Source organism: Stegodyphus dumicola, chromosome 11 (genome assembly GCF_044657685.1).
Source record: "Stegodyphus dumicola isolate Sdum_Otavi_A_Nest chromosome 11, ASM4465768v1".
NCBI classification, from domain to species: Eukaryota; Metazoa; Arthropoda; class Arachnida; order Araneae; family Eresidae; genus Stegodyphus; species Stegodyphus dumicola.
Genome location: NC_140778.1, coordinates 29,585,632 through 29,600,828, shown reverse-complemented (window position 1 = coordinate 29,600,828; position 15,197 = coordinate 29,585,632). Strand labels below are relative to the sequence as shown.

General features: G+C 35.0%; 1 protein-coding gene across 1 annotated transcript; it reads left to right on the top strand.

Moving 5' to 3' along the window:
- Window positions 1–1,685: 1,685 nt before the first annotated feature.
- Window positions 1,686–2,732, top strand: LOC146993860 (zinc finger BED domain-containing protein 5-like). Its single transcript, XM_085826258.1, has one exon. The coding sequence runs from the start codon at window positions 1,686–1,688 to the stop codon at window positions 2,730–2,732; it is 1,047 nt and encodes a 348-aa protein (XP_085682384.1).
- The last annotated feature ends 12,465 nt before the right edge of the window (window positions 2,733–15,197 follow it).

Below are 15,197 nucleotides of genomic sequence, written 5' to 3'. Positions count from 1 at the left end.
TATGCCACTGTTACATACTGCCACATTGGATGTCATTGAACACTTCAAGTGTACAGGTTTATTCCAATACTTGGAATTTTTTTTTCACTTTTAGGATTCCTATTAAAGACAGTTATAGATAGGTAAAGGCTTCAGGGTCGTATACCTATTGAATAAGCGAGGACCTAAGACCTAAGAAGGAGCTATTAACTTGATTATTTATATGGCCTATCATTGTAATCGTTGTTAGAATATTTTGTTTTCATAATTATATATTACTTTTTACTACTTTTAGCTTTTAGCTTTTTACATACTTTTAGCCTGTATGACATGTTGTTAAGAAAATAAAAAAAAATACCTTGTTAGAATATTAAGATCAATTTTTTTCAGAATGTGAACCAATTTTTCGTACCTATTTCAGTCACGTAATTGATGCCACACTTTTGGAAAATAATAGTATTAAAATATTAAAGCTAAGAATTGATCGTGCAGAAAATCTCACAAATTCTTCGTTCAAAAAAATTGTATGATTTTTTTCGTTCATTGAGTAATATCAGCATTTATTTCTGATAACTTTTTAAGAAAATCTGTTAGAACCCTTCGTTAACTTTTAAACAAATGAATGAAACTTATACAGGCTGCGCTGCCAAATTCTTTGGAAATTGCATTCTTAAAATGCTTTAAAAAATTAAAATTTCTTATCGAAATTTGTCTCACATGGAAAGAGGTTTTCATTCGATGATGCCATCGATATTTCAAATAATAATTTATAGTTTGGTAATATAAATATTATGATTAAAATTATAAACCATTTGTTACTCACTAGTTTTCTTATACAAACTAGCGCTTTATGAATTTTAAATTGAGGACGGATTGCGATATGCCAAAATAGTTTCAGATTAGGTTTTCAGAAACTGCATTGCCTATATGTGTCAGAGCGGTGTCTTTGGAATAAAATTTATCAGCGTTTCCCAACCGCTGAAGCACCGTGGTGTGCCGCCGGGTCTGGGTTGTCACGGTGCTGTTCGCCCGCTATAACTCCTCCCGTCATTCCCCCCGCCAGTGTCATAGGTGGTCACGGCGCTGTGCAGTGCTATAACTCCTCCCCCTGCCAATCTTGACAAGTGTCCGCCGTGTCCCCGCCCCCATGAGAAGCAGGCAGACGCCTCACACAGTGTCAAAGAGACAACGGCTGCTGTGAGGAGAGAGACACTGATACTGCAGTGACGGACAAGTTTTTGAAAAGGAAAGAACTGGACTCTGAACAAAATCTGGAGCCAGATGAGAGCCCGAGTATGAGTGGGGGTCAAAAGAAAGCAAAGATGGTTAAATTCTCTGGCGCAAGGCAGCTATATTTCAGTTGGATTTTCTTTCACTGGAGATGAACACAAACCAACTCCACTGTGCGTGGTATGTGGTGAAAAGCTAGCTAACAGTGCTATGGTCCCAAGCAAACTTAAACGCCATCTCCAAACGAAACACCCTTTGCTTCAAAACAAGAATGTGGACTATTTTGTTCCCCTGCGTGACAACATGGAGAAACAGGCAACTTTTATGAGAAAAACAACAAAGGTAAATGAAAGAGCTCTTAAAGCTAGCTATCAAGTTGCTGAACTTATAGCCAAGACAAAAAAGTCGCACACTGTGGCAGAGACATTATCGTAGCCAAGACTTTACTTCCTGCCTGCAAAGCTATTGTAGAGGAGATGCTCGGACCTAAAGAAGCAAAGGAAATAGCCAAAGTCCCTCTCTCAAACAACACAATTTCCAGACGTATTAATGACATGTCTGCAGACATCGAAAGTGTGGTTTTGGAAAAGATCCGTATCAGTGAGAAATTTGCATTGCAACTTGACGAGTCTACTGATATCAGTGGACATGCTCAACTCTTAGCTAATGTGCGTTTTGTTGATGGTGATGCAATTAGAGAAAACTCCTTTTTTTGCAAGGTATTTCCAGAAAAAACAACAGGAGAAGAAATTTTTCGGGTCACATCAGAATACCTTGAACAAGGAGGACTTAAGTGGGAAAACTGCACAAGTGTCTGCACCGATGGAGCTGCAGCCATGGTCGGGCGCACCAAAAGCTTTGTAAGCAGAGTGAAGGAAAGAAATCCAGATGTGATTATTATGCATTGTTTTTTACACCGCGAGGCCCTCGTAGCCAAGACTTTACCATCAGCCTTAGTTCATGTGTTGGATGATGTTGTACGCATGGTAAACATTGTAAAGTCACGACCCATGAAAAGTCGCATATTTGCAGCTTTGTGTGAGGAGATGGGAGCAAAGCATAAAACCTTGTTGTTTCATACGGAGGTCCGGTGGTTGTCGCGTGGCAAGGTCTTGGTTCGTGTGTATGAGCTGCGGGAGGAAATTAAAGTGTTTCTGACAATTGAGGGGTCAGATTACGCAAAGCAGCTTGCAAGTGATGAGTGGTGTGCAAGGCTGGCATACCTGGCAGATATATTTCATCATCTGAATGAATTGAACACCAGAATGCAAGGAATCCTACAAAAACAACAGGAGAAGAAATTTTTCGGGTCACATCAGAATACCTTGAACAAGGAGGACTTAAGTGGAAAACTGCACAAGTGTCTGCACCGATGGAGCTGCAGCCATGGTCGGGCGCACCAAAGGCTTTGTAAGCAGAGTGAAGGAAAGAAATCCAGATGTGATTATTACGCATTGTTTTTTACACCGCGAGGCCCTCGTAGCCAAGACTTTACCATCAGCCTTAGTTCATGTGTTGGATGATGTTGTACGCATGGTAAACATTGTAAAGTCACGACCCATGAAAAGTCGCATATTTGCAGCTTTGTGTGAGGAGATGGGAGCAAAGCATAAAACCTTGTTGTTTCATACGGAGGTCCGGTGGTTGTCGCGTGGCAAGGTCTTGGTTCGTGTGTATGAGCTGCGGGAGGAAATTAAAGTGTTTCTGACAAATGAGAGGTCAGATTACGCAAAGCAGCTTGCAAGTGATGAGTGGTGTGCAAGGCTGGCATACCTGGCAGATATATTTCATCATCTGAATGAATTGAACACCAGAATGCAAGGAATCCTGCAAAAACAACAGGAGAAGAAATTTTTCGGGTCACATCAGAATACCTTGAACAAGGAGGACTTAAGTGGAAAACTGCACAAGTGTCTGCACCGATGGAGCTGCAGCCATGGTCGGGCGCACCAAAGGCTTTGTAAGCAGAGTGAAGGAAAGAAATCCAGATGTGATTATTACGCATTGTTTTTTACACCGCGAGGCCCTCGTAGCCAAGACTTTACCATCAGCCTTAGTTCATGTGTTGGATGATGTTGTACGCATGGTAAACATTGTAAAGTCACGACCCATGAAAAGTCGCATATTTGCAGCTTTGTGTGAGGAGATGGGAGCAAAGCATAAAACCTTGCTGTTTCATACGGAGGTCCGGTGGTTGTTGCGTGGCAAGGTCTTGGTTCGTGTGTATGAGCTGCGGGAGGAACTTAAAGTGTTTCTGACAAATGAGGGGTCAGATTACGCAAAGCAGCTTGCAAGTGATGAGTGGTGTGCAAGGCTGGCATACCTGGCATATATATTTCATCATCTGAATGAATTGAACACCCGAATGGAAGGCCGAAATGAAAACCTGCTTACAAGTACAGATAAAATAAATGGATTCCGTTCAAATGTGCAACTCAGGCATCAACACGTGTAAAGTGGCAATCTTGAAATGTTCACACTCACCATGCAATGGCAAGGTGTTCACACTGCTGCACTGTGTGAGATAATAGTTAAGCATTTAAAAACTCTTGAGGAGAAGTTGTCATTTTATTTCTCTTCAGTCTCCACTGAATGCCTTGACTGGGTTAGGGACCCTTATAGCTCAGCATCAGTTGTTGGAAAGGAAATGACTTTACAGGAGCAGGAGGAACTAATTGAACTGAGACAAAATCGTGGTTGCAAGCTAAGATTTGCTGATCTACCTTTGGACAGTTTTTGGTTGGATACTACCAAGGAGTTCCCCCTTCTGGCAAACAAAGCTATTTTGACATTGCTCCCTTTTTCCACTACATATCTGTGTGAGATTAGCTTTTCAAGCATGATTGCTATGAAAACCAAATACAGAGAGAGACTGAGAACTGTTGACGAAGAGCTACGTGTGTGTCTTTCTTCGATTCCAGCCAGAATATCAGCTTTGTGTTCAGCCAAACAGGCCCAGGTTTCGCATTGAAAGTATTTTATAATTTTTCATTATTCTGTTTACTTAATATTTCATAATAAAGTAATTATAAAATACTTTCTTTGTGCTTATTTGATTCCTATTCAAGAGAATTACTTTATTATAGTCAATATAGGCACAGAGTTAATTTTTTAACATTTTCTAATGGTGGTGTGCCTCGTGATTGTTTTCCCCGCGACAAGTGTGCATTGGCCAAAAAAGGTTGGGAAACGCTGAAATATACTACTATGTATTGTATTGTTTTGTGTTTAAGTTGTTTCTTCAGTTTGTTTTCATCGTAAGCTTTCATGAAGGTAATTTTAAAATCTAATTTAGATTGTGCGTTATTTTCTAATTAGATCTTATTTAGGTCTGCAAGAAGTACCAATAAATATTAAAGCTGTGGAGAGTTTTAGACAGAAATCCTTTGGTGTACAAGTAAATAAATGCTTACAGAAATGAATAAAATACTCCTTCGACGTTTCACATACAGATATTTTGGCTGAGACCTAATAATAATTTAAACTTGTTCTCTCAGAGTGATGTGTGTTTTGTCCCACACAAATGTTTCCACAAAATTCCTACAACAGATCATTAAGCGTCCCCCCTTTAATCATACTCATGTTCACGTGACTCGAGAACTCAGTGACGGTTTTCTCACCAACATACCCACAGTTGGATAATTGTAGGTTACTGGGAATTACTACTTATACAGTAGAGAAGAATTTTGAAATTCGAAAAACTAAATTTCCGAAGTATTTGACAGTCCAATATGCGTAATATGCATTCATCTGTTTAAAAGTTAGTAAATCATTATCACAGATTTCCTCAAAAAGTTATCACAGATAAATAAAATACTGATCGAAAGCAATGAAGGAGAATATCGTGCATTTCTTTATAAATAAAAAACAAGGTGAGATTTCTTCCACAACCGAGTCTAAATGTTAATATTTTTATATAAATTTCTACAAATCTGACATCATTTACGTGATTCAACTAAGTACGGACAATTGATTCTGACTGTGAAAAAAATAATAATCTGCGTTTTGTTGCAAGATGTTTTCTTACTCAACACGGCTGTAATCAATGTGAGCACTGATTTAATGTTCGAAGTTCCCTGAGACTTCAGTTATCAATATACAAGCTGCATTTAAAGTAAAACACTGAATAAGAAAACAAGGTATTCTAACAAAGATTGTAATGCCGATTTATATTAATAATCAAATCTGTATCTTCAAGTATTTAATTTGAATTTATGTCAGAGTTTGCAAATTTTCAGAAGCCTTAATCATGTTCGTTTTTAATGGTAATCAAAATAATGTGAAACTGGGCTGAAAACAATCAACATCTTAAATTTTTTTCAATTTCTTGTCATAAAAATTAATGTTCTAATATTGCTAATTAACGCCGCCTAGTCGGTATAGTGGGCAGGGAAGCTGACTGCGATACCGAAGGGCCTGGGTTCGAATCCCGGAGAGGGCATGGTTGTAACTGTCCGTCCCTTCATAGGAAAGGCGATGGTGGTCCACCTATTAGGTGCCTCCATAGTAAAGAGACCACCACATCCGGCCTTATATAGATTAATGGACTGGGTTACATTTGTAATTGTTCACAATCTACCATTAAAAAAAGCTAATTAACTGAACGGAAAATGCATCCGCAAGTCACGTAACATTGCTTCGACGGCCTCTAATTCTAGAATGTTTGCTTAAATGATTAGTGTTTCATTCGTATTATAGGTTTAGAATGGTAGAAAATGGAGGCTTTCAATTCTGAACTTTTTAAATTCAACCAAAATTTTAAAATCCTCTAACGTAACATTTTCAGGTTTACAATGGGTTTTAATCTTTTTCTTTTTTAATCTGTTTTAAAAGTAAACCTAATGGTGCAATTAAAATATTCTAAGAATAGATGACTATGAATGTACATAAATGACTTTTTAAAAAAATCATTAAAGCAAAAATGAATTTTCATTCACAGCTTTGCAAATTTTCATTCAAGTTCCATTCATTCAAACTGCCAAACTTCAGAATCGTATTTATTTGAAAATACAAATGCACTCTTCGTATCCTAATTTAATTTAAGTTTATTACCCGAGACTAAAGTTCCTTTATCCCCCAGATTTTTTACTTTTATTAAAAGTAAATCGGAAATTTTAATTTATATTTTACATCAGAATGCGAATACAATAACTGCATTATGAATCTACTTTATGAATCTGTTCACATTTGTCGAAGTTGAAATTGCAAATGATTTAAAACAGTGGTATTGAAACTGTGGGTCGCGACCACAATCTGAATTAATTTTCTCCCTTTCGAAAATTTCCAGGGGGATCACAAAGTGAATAAAAGTCCTAAAAAGTCTTCATTGAAGGTAAATAACAATAAGTAGTCTCTGACCAAAGCGCGCGGCCCAAAGCAAGTATCAGTGCGAACGAAGAACCGTCAGAGATGTAACAAGAACCTGTCCCTGTTGACATATTTTACGTTTGCGATCGAGATTCAGGATTGGCCTTCAACACGCACAAAGTTCTGTTTGTCGCTTCGATATGGAAGGAAATAAATCGCGTGCTGAATGGGGAGATTAAAGGAAGCCCAAATAAATGCACACATTTATTTGCATTTCAACCATGTGGGCGCACATAGCCTTAAAAATGGGAAGAAATAGGCAGAATTTCTTTTTTGGTTTGTCACAAAAATATGAAAACACATTTCATTACTTTCGGAAAAAAATATTTTATGCAAATTTGCGAATCTATTTACAGTCGATATAGATATTGCCAACAAATTTTCAACAGAATACACAGAATTACTATGTGACTTTCAGATCAGAGAAAACTGATGATGTCCTTTGACTGGAATTTTATAAATCATGCCTAACGAGAAGTAAATATGCCTCATAGTCATATGTTATTTATCGTCATCATTATTTGGAAGCTAGTATATTTGATAAAAAATATTTTCAATAGTAAAGCATACTAAGAGGAAAATCAGAACCAGAGAACGGAACAAACATCTTGAGAACTCCCTAAGAAATGCAAACACTTCAATCAAACCAGATATTCACAAATTTAAAGGGAAAATTACATAAACTATATTTCTTGCAAGGACAAACAAATTGTCAATTAAATTTTGTTTTTAAATTGTAAAGTAAAATGTCAATTATTCTATTTTCCTATCATTACATTAAAAGAATCATAAATTAATAAAGAATTTTAATTATTTTAATATATTTTTAAGCTACTTTTGTCATCATCCACCCTTATAGTAAGGCAGTGCTGCCTCGCCAGATAAGTTATGTAAATCACTGATTTACTTAAATTTTCTATTTATGCGATTTCTTATATACAGTACATATTGTGCAAATTCGAAATAATGCAGTCAACTTCGTAAATTTATCGCTTATAGGGAAATTTAAAAAATTTCTTTCAGCAGTCAAACCAGAAAAAAATCTGAGAATTTTGTAAACCTATGCTAATAGTATGTGATTTGCTTATTTGAGAGGTCATGAGTAGCTACTGATATTAGGAATTATTTGTGTAGACCAAAATATCTCTTCTTCCGGTGTAGACCAGGGAAGCTAGACTCCTCTGGATTAAAGCGTCAAACAGATAGTGTCTATAATATAGCTGCTGAATGCTTGTATTAAGGCGAGTATCCTATTATGATAATTGCTGCCCCTTTCTCTAAAGCCTAAATTCGTTTTTTTTTAATATTTTAAAATCTTGAAACTGCTAATTTCTTAATTTTCTTTTGCTTGAAGTATGTCAATTTACGCTTAATAGTGAGAATGCATCCTTAGAAAAGAACTTTTAGACTTTCTTTTAAATTCTTTCGAATTTATATCAAGAGCAGAACCATTGTCGCGCACGTTCTAAAACAGATATCTAAACTAACTGCCTGAAAGTACTTGCGGTGAATAACGACCGAGGAAACAATTTTAAGCACAAAGCAATGCAATACGTGTAAAATATTTTATTCGAAAACCACCGCTCTGCCTCTTATACGCAGTGCAGTTTCTTTTTTTAAAAATGTAATATTTGTTGGTCCTCGCACCCATATATAATTTTAAATTACGTAAAGTGCAAGGCTATATGAGAAAACTAGTGAGTAACGAATTGATTGCATTTTTTTCATAATAATTCTAAACTCAAACTGTAAATACATTATTAATAACTATGGCATCATCGAATGAAAACCTGTTTCCGTGTCAGGCGCATTTCATAAAGAAATACAAAATATTTTTAATAATTTTAAGAACACAATTTACGAAGTATTTGAGAGCCCAACTTGTATAAGCTGCATTCATTTGTTTAAAAGCTAGTAAAGGGTTATTACAGACTTCCTTAATATGTTATCAGAGATAAATGCTGATATTGACCAAAAGTAATGAACGACAATATAATACATTTTATAGAAACAGAGACATTTAGATTTCATATTTTAATATTAATCACTACAAGTCAGACATTATTTAGGTGACTCAAATAGGAATGAGAAATTGAGTCACACTGTCAAAGAAAAACTGATCTGAATTTTCTTAAAACGCTTCTTTTCTTTAAAATTCCTTTTGTAAACAGTATGTCTGTAATCAATGTGCGCACTAATATGCGCACTAAATTTAATACTGGAAAAACACTGAAACTTGAATCATCATTATACAAGCCAACAAAAAGCTAGGTTATATAATAATCAAAGAGGTAACTTCATATCTTTGAGTAAGATTTATAGCTGTACTTGTAATCTTATTCCATGATTTGTAATCTTTGAATAAGGTGCATATTTTGCAGAGGAGTTACTCATGTTCATTTTTAATGGTAATCAAACTAATGTGAAAGAGGACGTAAAAACATTTAAATCTTAAAATTTCTACAAATCATTGAGATAATAATTAATGCCATAATAATGCGAATTAACTAAACGGAAAATGTATTCGCTGGTGGTGAAAATTATACCAACGGCCTCTAGATTAAGACCACTAGCTTTTAGGCTTCGTGTTTTTACATCCTATGAAATGCTAATTTTTCAGAAAGTTTCAGTCTAATATGTTGTATCATCATCTCGGAATTTATATTCTATTTTTAACTTCAAATAGCAGATAATGTAAGGAAGTCTAATTACAAACAATGTTCACTTGAGTTGGGTAAACCTTTTTACAATGAAAAAAAAAAAAAAAACTGTGAACACACAACATAACGGGTTAAAATTGAAAATTATCCTAACCTTTTGAAGTATTAGTCAATTTAACAACTACTAAATGCAATGGCAAAGTAAGTTCGGTGATAAATCCAAATAAAAAATGATTAAGCCATTCCTGTGGTTTATAACCGAAAATACAACACAAATGATGAGTTTACTTTCGCTTACAATTAAATTTGAAGTATTATAAACACCAAGTTTAACTGAAAGTTTAACATATTATAGGTTCACACTACTCTTGCGTAGCTTACCAGTTAACAGTGCAACTATTTTTTTGGCCCTCCAATGGATTTAGCATTAACTACCTTTTACTGAGGTAGTGTCGAACACCCCATTACCGAGTTAAATTCTAACTTTTGCCGCGTGTAGTTTAAATGCATGTAGTTTAGGTTACGCTTGTTTTTTAAAGAGTTAAAACTTTCTGATCTGAGCAAAAATTGTGGCGACAATAAAGAATTGCTTACATCAAAATGTAAGTGTTGTGTGAAACAAACAGACATAAAAATGTAAATGTAAATGTAAGTGAAACATATAAATAGTTGTCGCAAACTTTCTAAATGTGAAATTCTTTTATCCCGCTTTCGAAATTTAAAATCAGTTTTAATGTTTCAACGCAAGCTTTCAATTGGAAATAAAGGAATGTTTATTGTTATTTAAAAAGCTCAAGGACTTCCATCAGTAACGATATGCTTCGAAGAAATTTTTATTTACATCACAAGATTTACATCTTTAATTTGCTAAAAGAATCCTTAGCCTTTTATTCGTCAGCAAATGGACAGATACGTCTTCTAATAGACTTCACTCGCAGGGAGTCGAAGTAAACGTTCTGCTTAGACTCGAATTTTTTGAAAAAGCAATGGGTCGCACAAAATGGACGTAGACATAGTATGTCTAAGTATGTATAAAATTATGGAGTTTGTTTAAGCAGTCAACAAAATTTTTGTTATCCAAAACTAAAGATTGATCAGAGTTAAGGTAAGAAGAGTTTAATTTCTGTGATTCAAACATTAAGGTAATGTTTGATCACATTATGGCTCAGACTGGAGTAGAACGACTGGGAAATATATTATTCCCGTAAATGTAGTTAATATAACTTATAAATATATTAAAACGTGAATCATTAGGCACCATGTGTAACGGGAATTAAAAAATAAGTACAAGTATATCTGAAATTTGTTAATTCACTTGGTAGCCGTTAAAAATTTCAGTTTGCGAAAACTCAGGAATTCTCCTGACATTTCAAATTGCTTCGGAGAGAATTTGGAACTTTTTTTCCTATAAAATTGTTCTTTTATTTGTTAGATTATCCTTTAGTTCAACTTATTTTAAAGATTACATTAGAATTATGGGCAGCTGGAATTTAAAATAAAGCCATATCACCCTGATATGGACATGGTCCAATAGGAGGTGCCTAGGTTCCCACTCAAAAACAGCGTCAATAACGAAGGATCAAAAGAAGGATGTCCAAATTTATGAACGAAAGCAAGTATAAATGAGACGTAAGCGAAGCGGAAGGAAAATATCAAGGCCCGGGCCTTGATATTTTCCTTCCGCTTCGCTTACGTCTACATTCTCGATGATACATTCTCGATGACGTACTCTACAATTGCGCTCAGCATTCCCAATTAAACGCATATAATTATTTACATATCAACACGTTTGACAAACGTAACTGTAAAAATGGGAAGAAATATGCAGCCTTTCTTTTTCATTTTTTGCACGAAAATGAAAATAAATTTCAAGATTTACGGAAAAGTTATAAGGTATTTCTCCCGCCTTCTTAGCATGCCTTCGTAGTGTAGTGATCAGCACGCTCGGCGCGAATTGGAGAGATCCGTGGTTCGAGTCCTGGCGAGGGCATTGCTAATTTTTCATCTCTTCTGTTCTAAAAATATACTTAACGACCCCACAGTGACGCCCGAACTAAAAAAGGTGGTGTATGATAATTCTCCACCACCAGGATTTGGGCCCTTCATCACCACTAACCCTTTAAAAGGGTAATATAAGGTAATTAATATAAGGTATTTCTTCCACCTTCTTAGCATGCTTTCGAGGTGTAGTGGTCAGCATTCTCGGCGTGTATTCGAGAGGTCCGTGGTTCGAGTCTCGGCGACATGTTCCACAAGTGCATATCTATGTAGTCACCGAGATAGTGGCTTCTAGGATGGACCAATGGGTATCCAGTACTCTTTCTGTCACGTTACATGACCTTTCGTGTGTTTTAAGATTTTAGCAAGACGGTTGAAAATATTTTGCCACACTATCTTCTGTACAAAATAATTAAAGAATAGTCGATTTCTTCTGAAATTTTTCATTGCGAAGTTAGATCAAATATAAGCAATTGTGAAGATTTCATTACCCGGTTGAAAGAATTTGTAATAAATATAAATGCATGTTGGACACTCCGCAAAAATATCCATGTGAAATGTTACTTAATAAGTGGTAAATAAGATGAAGAAAGAAATATGTAATAAACATCTGAGCCAAAAGGCTATCTTTACATAAAACTATGCATATGAGAAAAATATTTACACCAATTTTATATATGTAAAAAGAAGTCAGCACTTTTTATTGCAGTTTATATGAAAAAGATGTTCTATAATAATTGCCAATGCAGAATTATTAAAGTGAACTTTACTAATTTGCATTCGTATGCATTTAGTGTGTTCAATTTCCCATTTAATAACTGCTCTTAAAATGTACTGTCTGCACAAGAAATACTCATCAAACAGAATGAATTTATCTTATTCATAAAGAATATATTCAATTTATTTATATATAATTTTAATGCTACAATGGATATAATCAGGTCATACACAATATGTATTCTGACCCTTACAGTTCAAAAATCAAAAGAATGCAAGCACTGAAATAAGAAAACATTAGATTCATTGTAACACTCCCAGCTCAATTATTAAAATAAAAAAAACTATAAACTTGAATTCTCTTGATCCACAGGTGTTAGTAAATGCATAATATCCGAGGCTAACTGAAACTTGAGTTATTTTCTGAATGTAAAGATCGATAATATGCTGCGAACATCAATTCAAATATTAATGCGTGCTAAAAATCTCGAAAGTGAACTGTCAGCGATTAGTTAAACTCATGAAACGAAAGCACTTTTGAGATTTTCTGCTATTACACCACACATTTATAACTGCAACGCAAATGTAAAATAAAACGTAAACAACATGCAAAAAGACATGCAAGAAGATTTAGCGTCACAAGGACAACAGAAGCTCATTGGTCCATTTTAGAAACCCTCCCTTAGCGGCTACGCTGATATGCACTTGGGAAATATGCCGGGCATTGCTCATTTTGTCACAACTGCTGCTTCAAAAATGCCTAATGTCTCTACAAACAAATAAAAAATTTTGTATCTTTCTATTCTTCTTACAATCGATATTGGTATTTTCAACAAATCTTCGAATATAATGGACAGATTTGCTATCTGATATTCAATTTAAGGAAAAATTTATATCATGTCTTTGTTGGATTTTATAAATTATGCCTTGGAAGATATAAATATGCCTCAAAGCATAGTCACGCGTTATTCTTTGTCATGACTATTCGGCAGTATGTTATGTGTGTGAAAAATATTTTCAATAGCGAAGCAAACTAACAGTAAACTTAGAACCAGAACAACGGATAAACGTCTTGAGATGTCCCTGAGAATTTCAACCAATTCGTTCGAACCAGACATTAAAGTATTTGTTTCCCAAATTTAATGTCGAATAGTATCTGAAATTTATGATTTGTTGTAATTACATTCAACATTTACAATGAAATTTTATGCGTAAAATGTCAAGTAAAATGGAAAATTAATTCTCCTTCGCTATCACTATATTCAAAAATCACAAGTTAATAATGTTATATAATCACTTAAGTATGTTTTTAAGTTATTTCTTGTCATCAGCCATCATTAGTATTAGACAGTGACGGCTCGCCGAATTAATCAAGTAAATGATAGATTCATTTACATTTTATACATCTGCGATGCGCTTTCTTATATAAAGCACGCATTAAGCAAATTAGAAATATCGCAGTCAAATGCGTACATTTCTCTCTTAGAAGGGGAGTTCAAAAATTTCTTTCAGAAAACCGGAGAATTGTCAATGAAATATACGCAAGTAATCTGATTTGCTTATTTCGAAACTCATGCGTTAGCACTTATATTCAAAATTATATCTCGAAATAAAATATCTTGTTCCAGTGCGGTCCTTGGTGGCTAAATGCTTGCAGTTGTTGCTTAAATCATCAAACAGGTAAGAGTCTGTTTGCTGTAACTGCTGAATGCCTGTATTCAAGGGAGTGTCCGAGTATGATTTCGGTTCGTTTGATTATTTGCTAGGGTAAATATGCAGTTTCGTGTATTATTAGAGCAGGTGAAAAATTAAATATTTTGTCTTTGTTTGCTTATAGAATCGAATCCACCAGAAGCAGAGGTTTAAAACTGCTGAAGACTGGTAGTTTGATCCAGGTCGAATCGCAGAAAGAAATAGGACAGATCTTCATGAAGATACAATGTACGAACTTTGCTAACAAATCTATATAAATACCTTTCACGTTAGACGTACTTATACGTTTTAAGATTTGAATGTTTAACAGAAAGCCTAAATTGTTATTGAAATGTTTTAATTGACAACACCTTTCTGCACAGCTTCAGAACAGCTATCTTGAGTGAAATATCAACGAATGCATGCTTAGATAGAGATTACAGAAGTTTTTTAAAATTGTTTTAATTTTACGTCAAATGTTGAATCCTCAACGCACACGCATTAAATCAAATTTTCTAATTAAGTTCTTAAACGGCTTTGCTCTGAAAAGTACCATGAAAAAATAAAACAGCAAAAACTCAATTTAAGCAAAAGCCACCGCTCTGACTAAACTACGCAAAGCAGTTTCATTTAACATTCCATCCCTTTGAGCATAGAATTTGACGTCTCAAAGTTTAAAACGTATATAGCGCAAGAGTATAGGGAAAAACTAATGAGTAACAAATTGGTTATAATATTTTTTTCATGATAAATATAATCTCAAACCGTAACTATAATTTTAAAAATCCTTGGCATTACCGAACGTAACTTGTTCCCATGTTAGATGCATTTTATGAAGAAATACTTTTTTTTTTTTTTTTCAAATTTGAAGATCTAAATTTCCGAACTATTTTGACAGTCTGACCTGTATATGCTGCATTCATTTGCTTAAAAGTTAGTAAAGGGGCATCAGAGATTTTCTTGAAAAGTTATCAGAGTGAAGAAATAGTGCCCCTTACAACTATTTAAGAGTAATCACAAAGCAGGTTTCGTAAAAATCCAAATAAGTGTTGAATGAGCCATTCTTGTTATTTATGATCGAAAATAAAACACAAATCTCAAACGACGATTTGTTGTAATAAAATAGTTGTTGTTGTTACTAATCTCGCTTGTCAGAATCAGATCAAGCCCACGAAAGCCATCGTGGCAAGAATTCAGGTTCGCACCTGTCTTTGGCTAGAATCACTGACACCAAACAGGTGATTCTACGACTTTGCTCAGTTCGGTGCATAATTTTGAGCGGGACTACCCCGGGGAGCTTTGTCGGACGGTCTCTTTCCAATCTTCCACTAGATGCAACGTATACAGAGGACTCTTCGCTCGCGCGGATATTTGCAATGCTCTCGTACTGCAGGTACAATATTCATTTACAAACATTGATATTTTCTCCGAGATTCGAACCCGGGTCCTTCGGTATGGCAGTCAGCGTGGCTAACAACTATTCCGGCTGAAATGTATAAAATCTTGGATGACGGTCTGGAACCCTGGATGATGATCGCAGAGAGTCCTCTTACT

Coding starts and splice junctions, on each gene's coding strand:
- LOC146993860 (XM_085826258.1), top strand. CDS start 1,686: ATGCTCGGACCTAAAGAAGCAAAGGAAATAGCCAAAGTCCCTCTCTCA.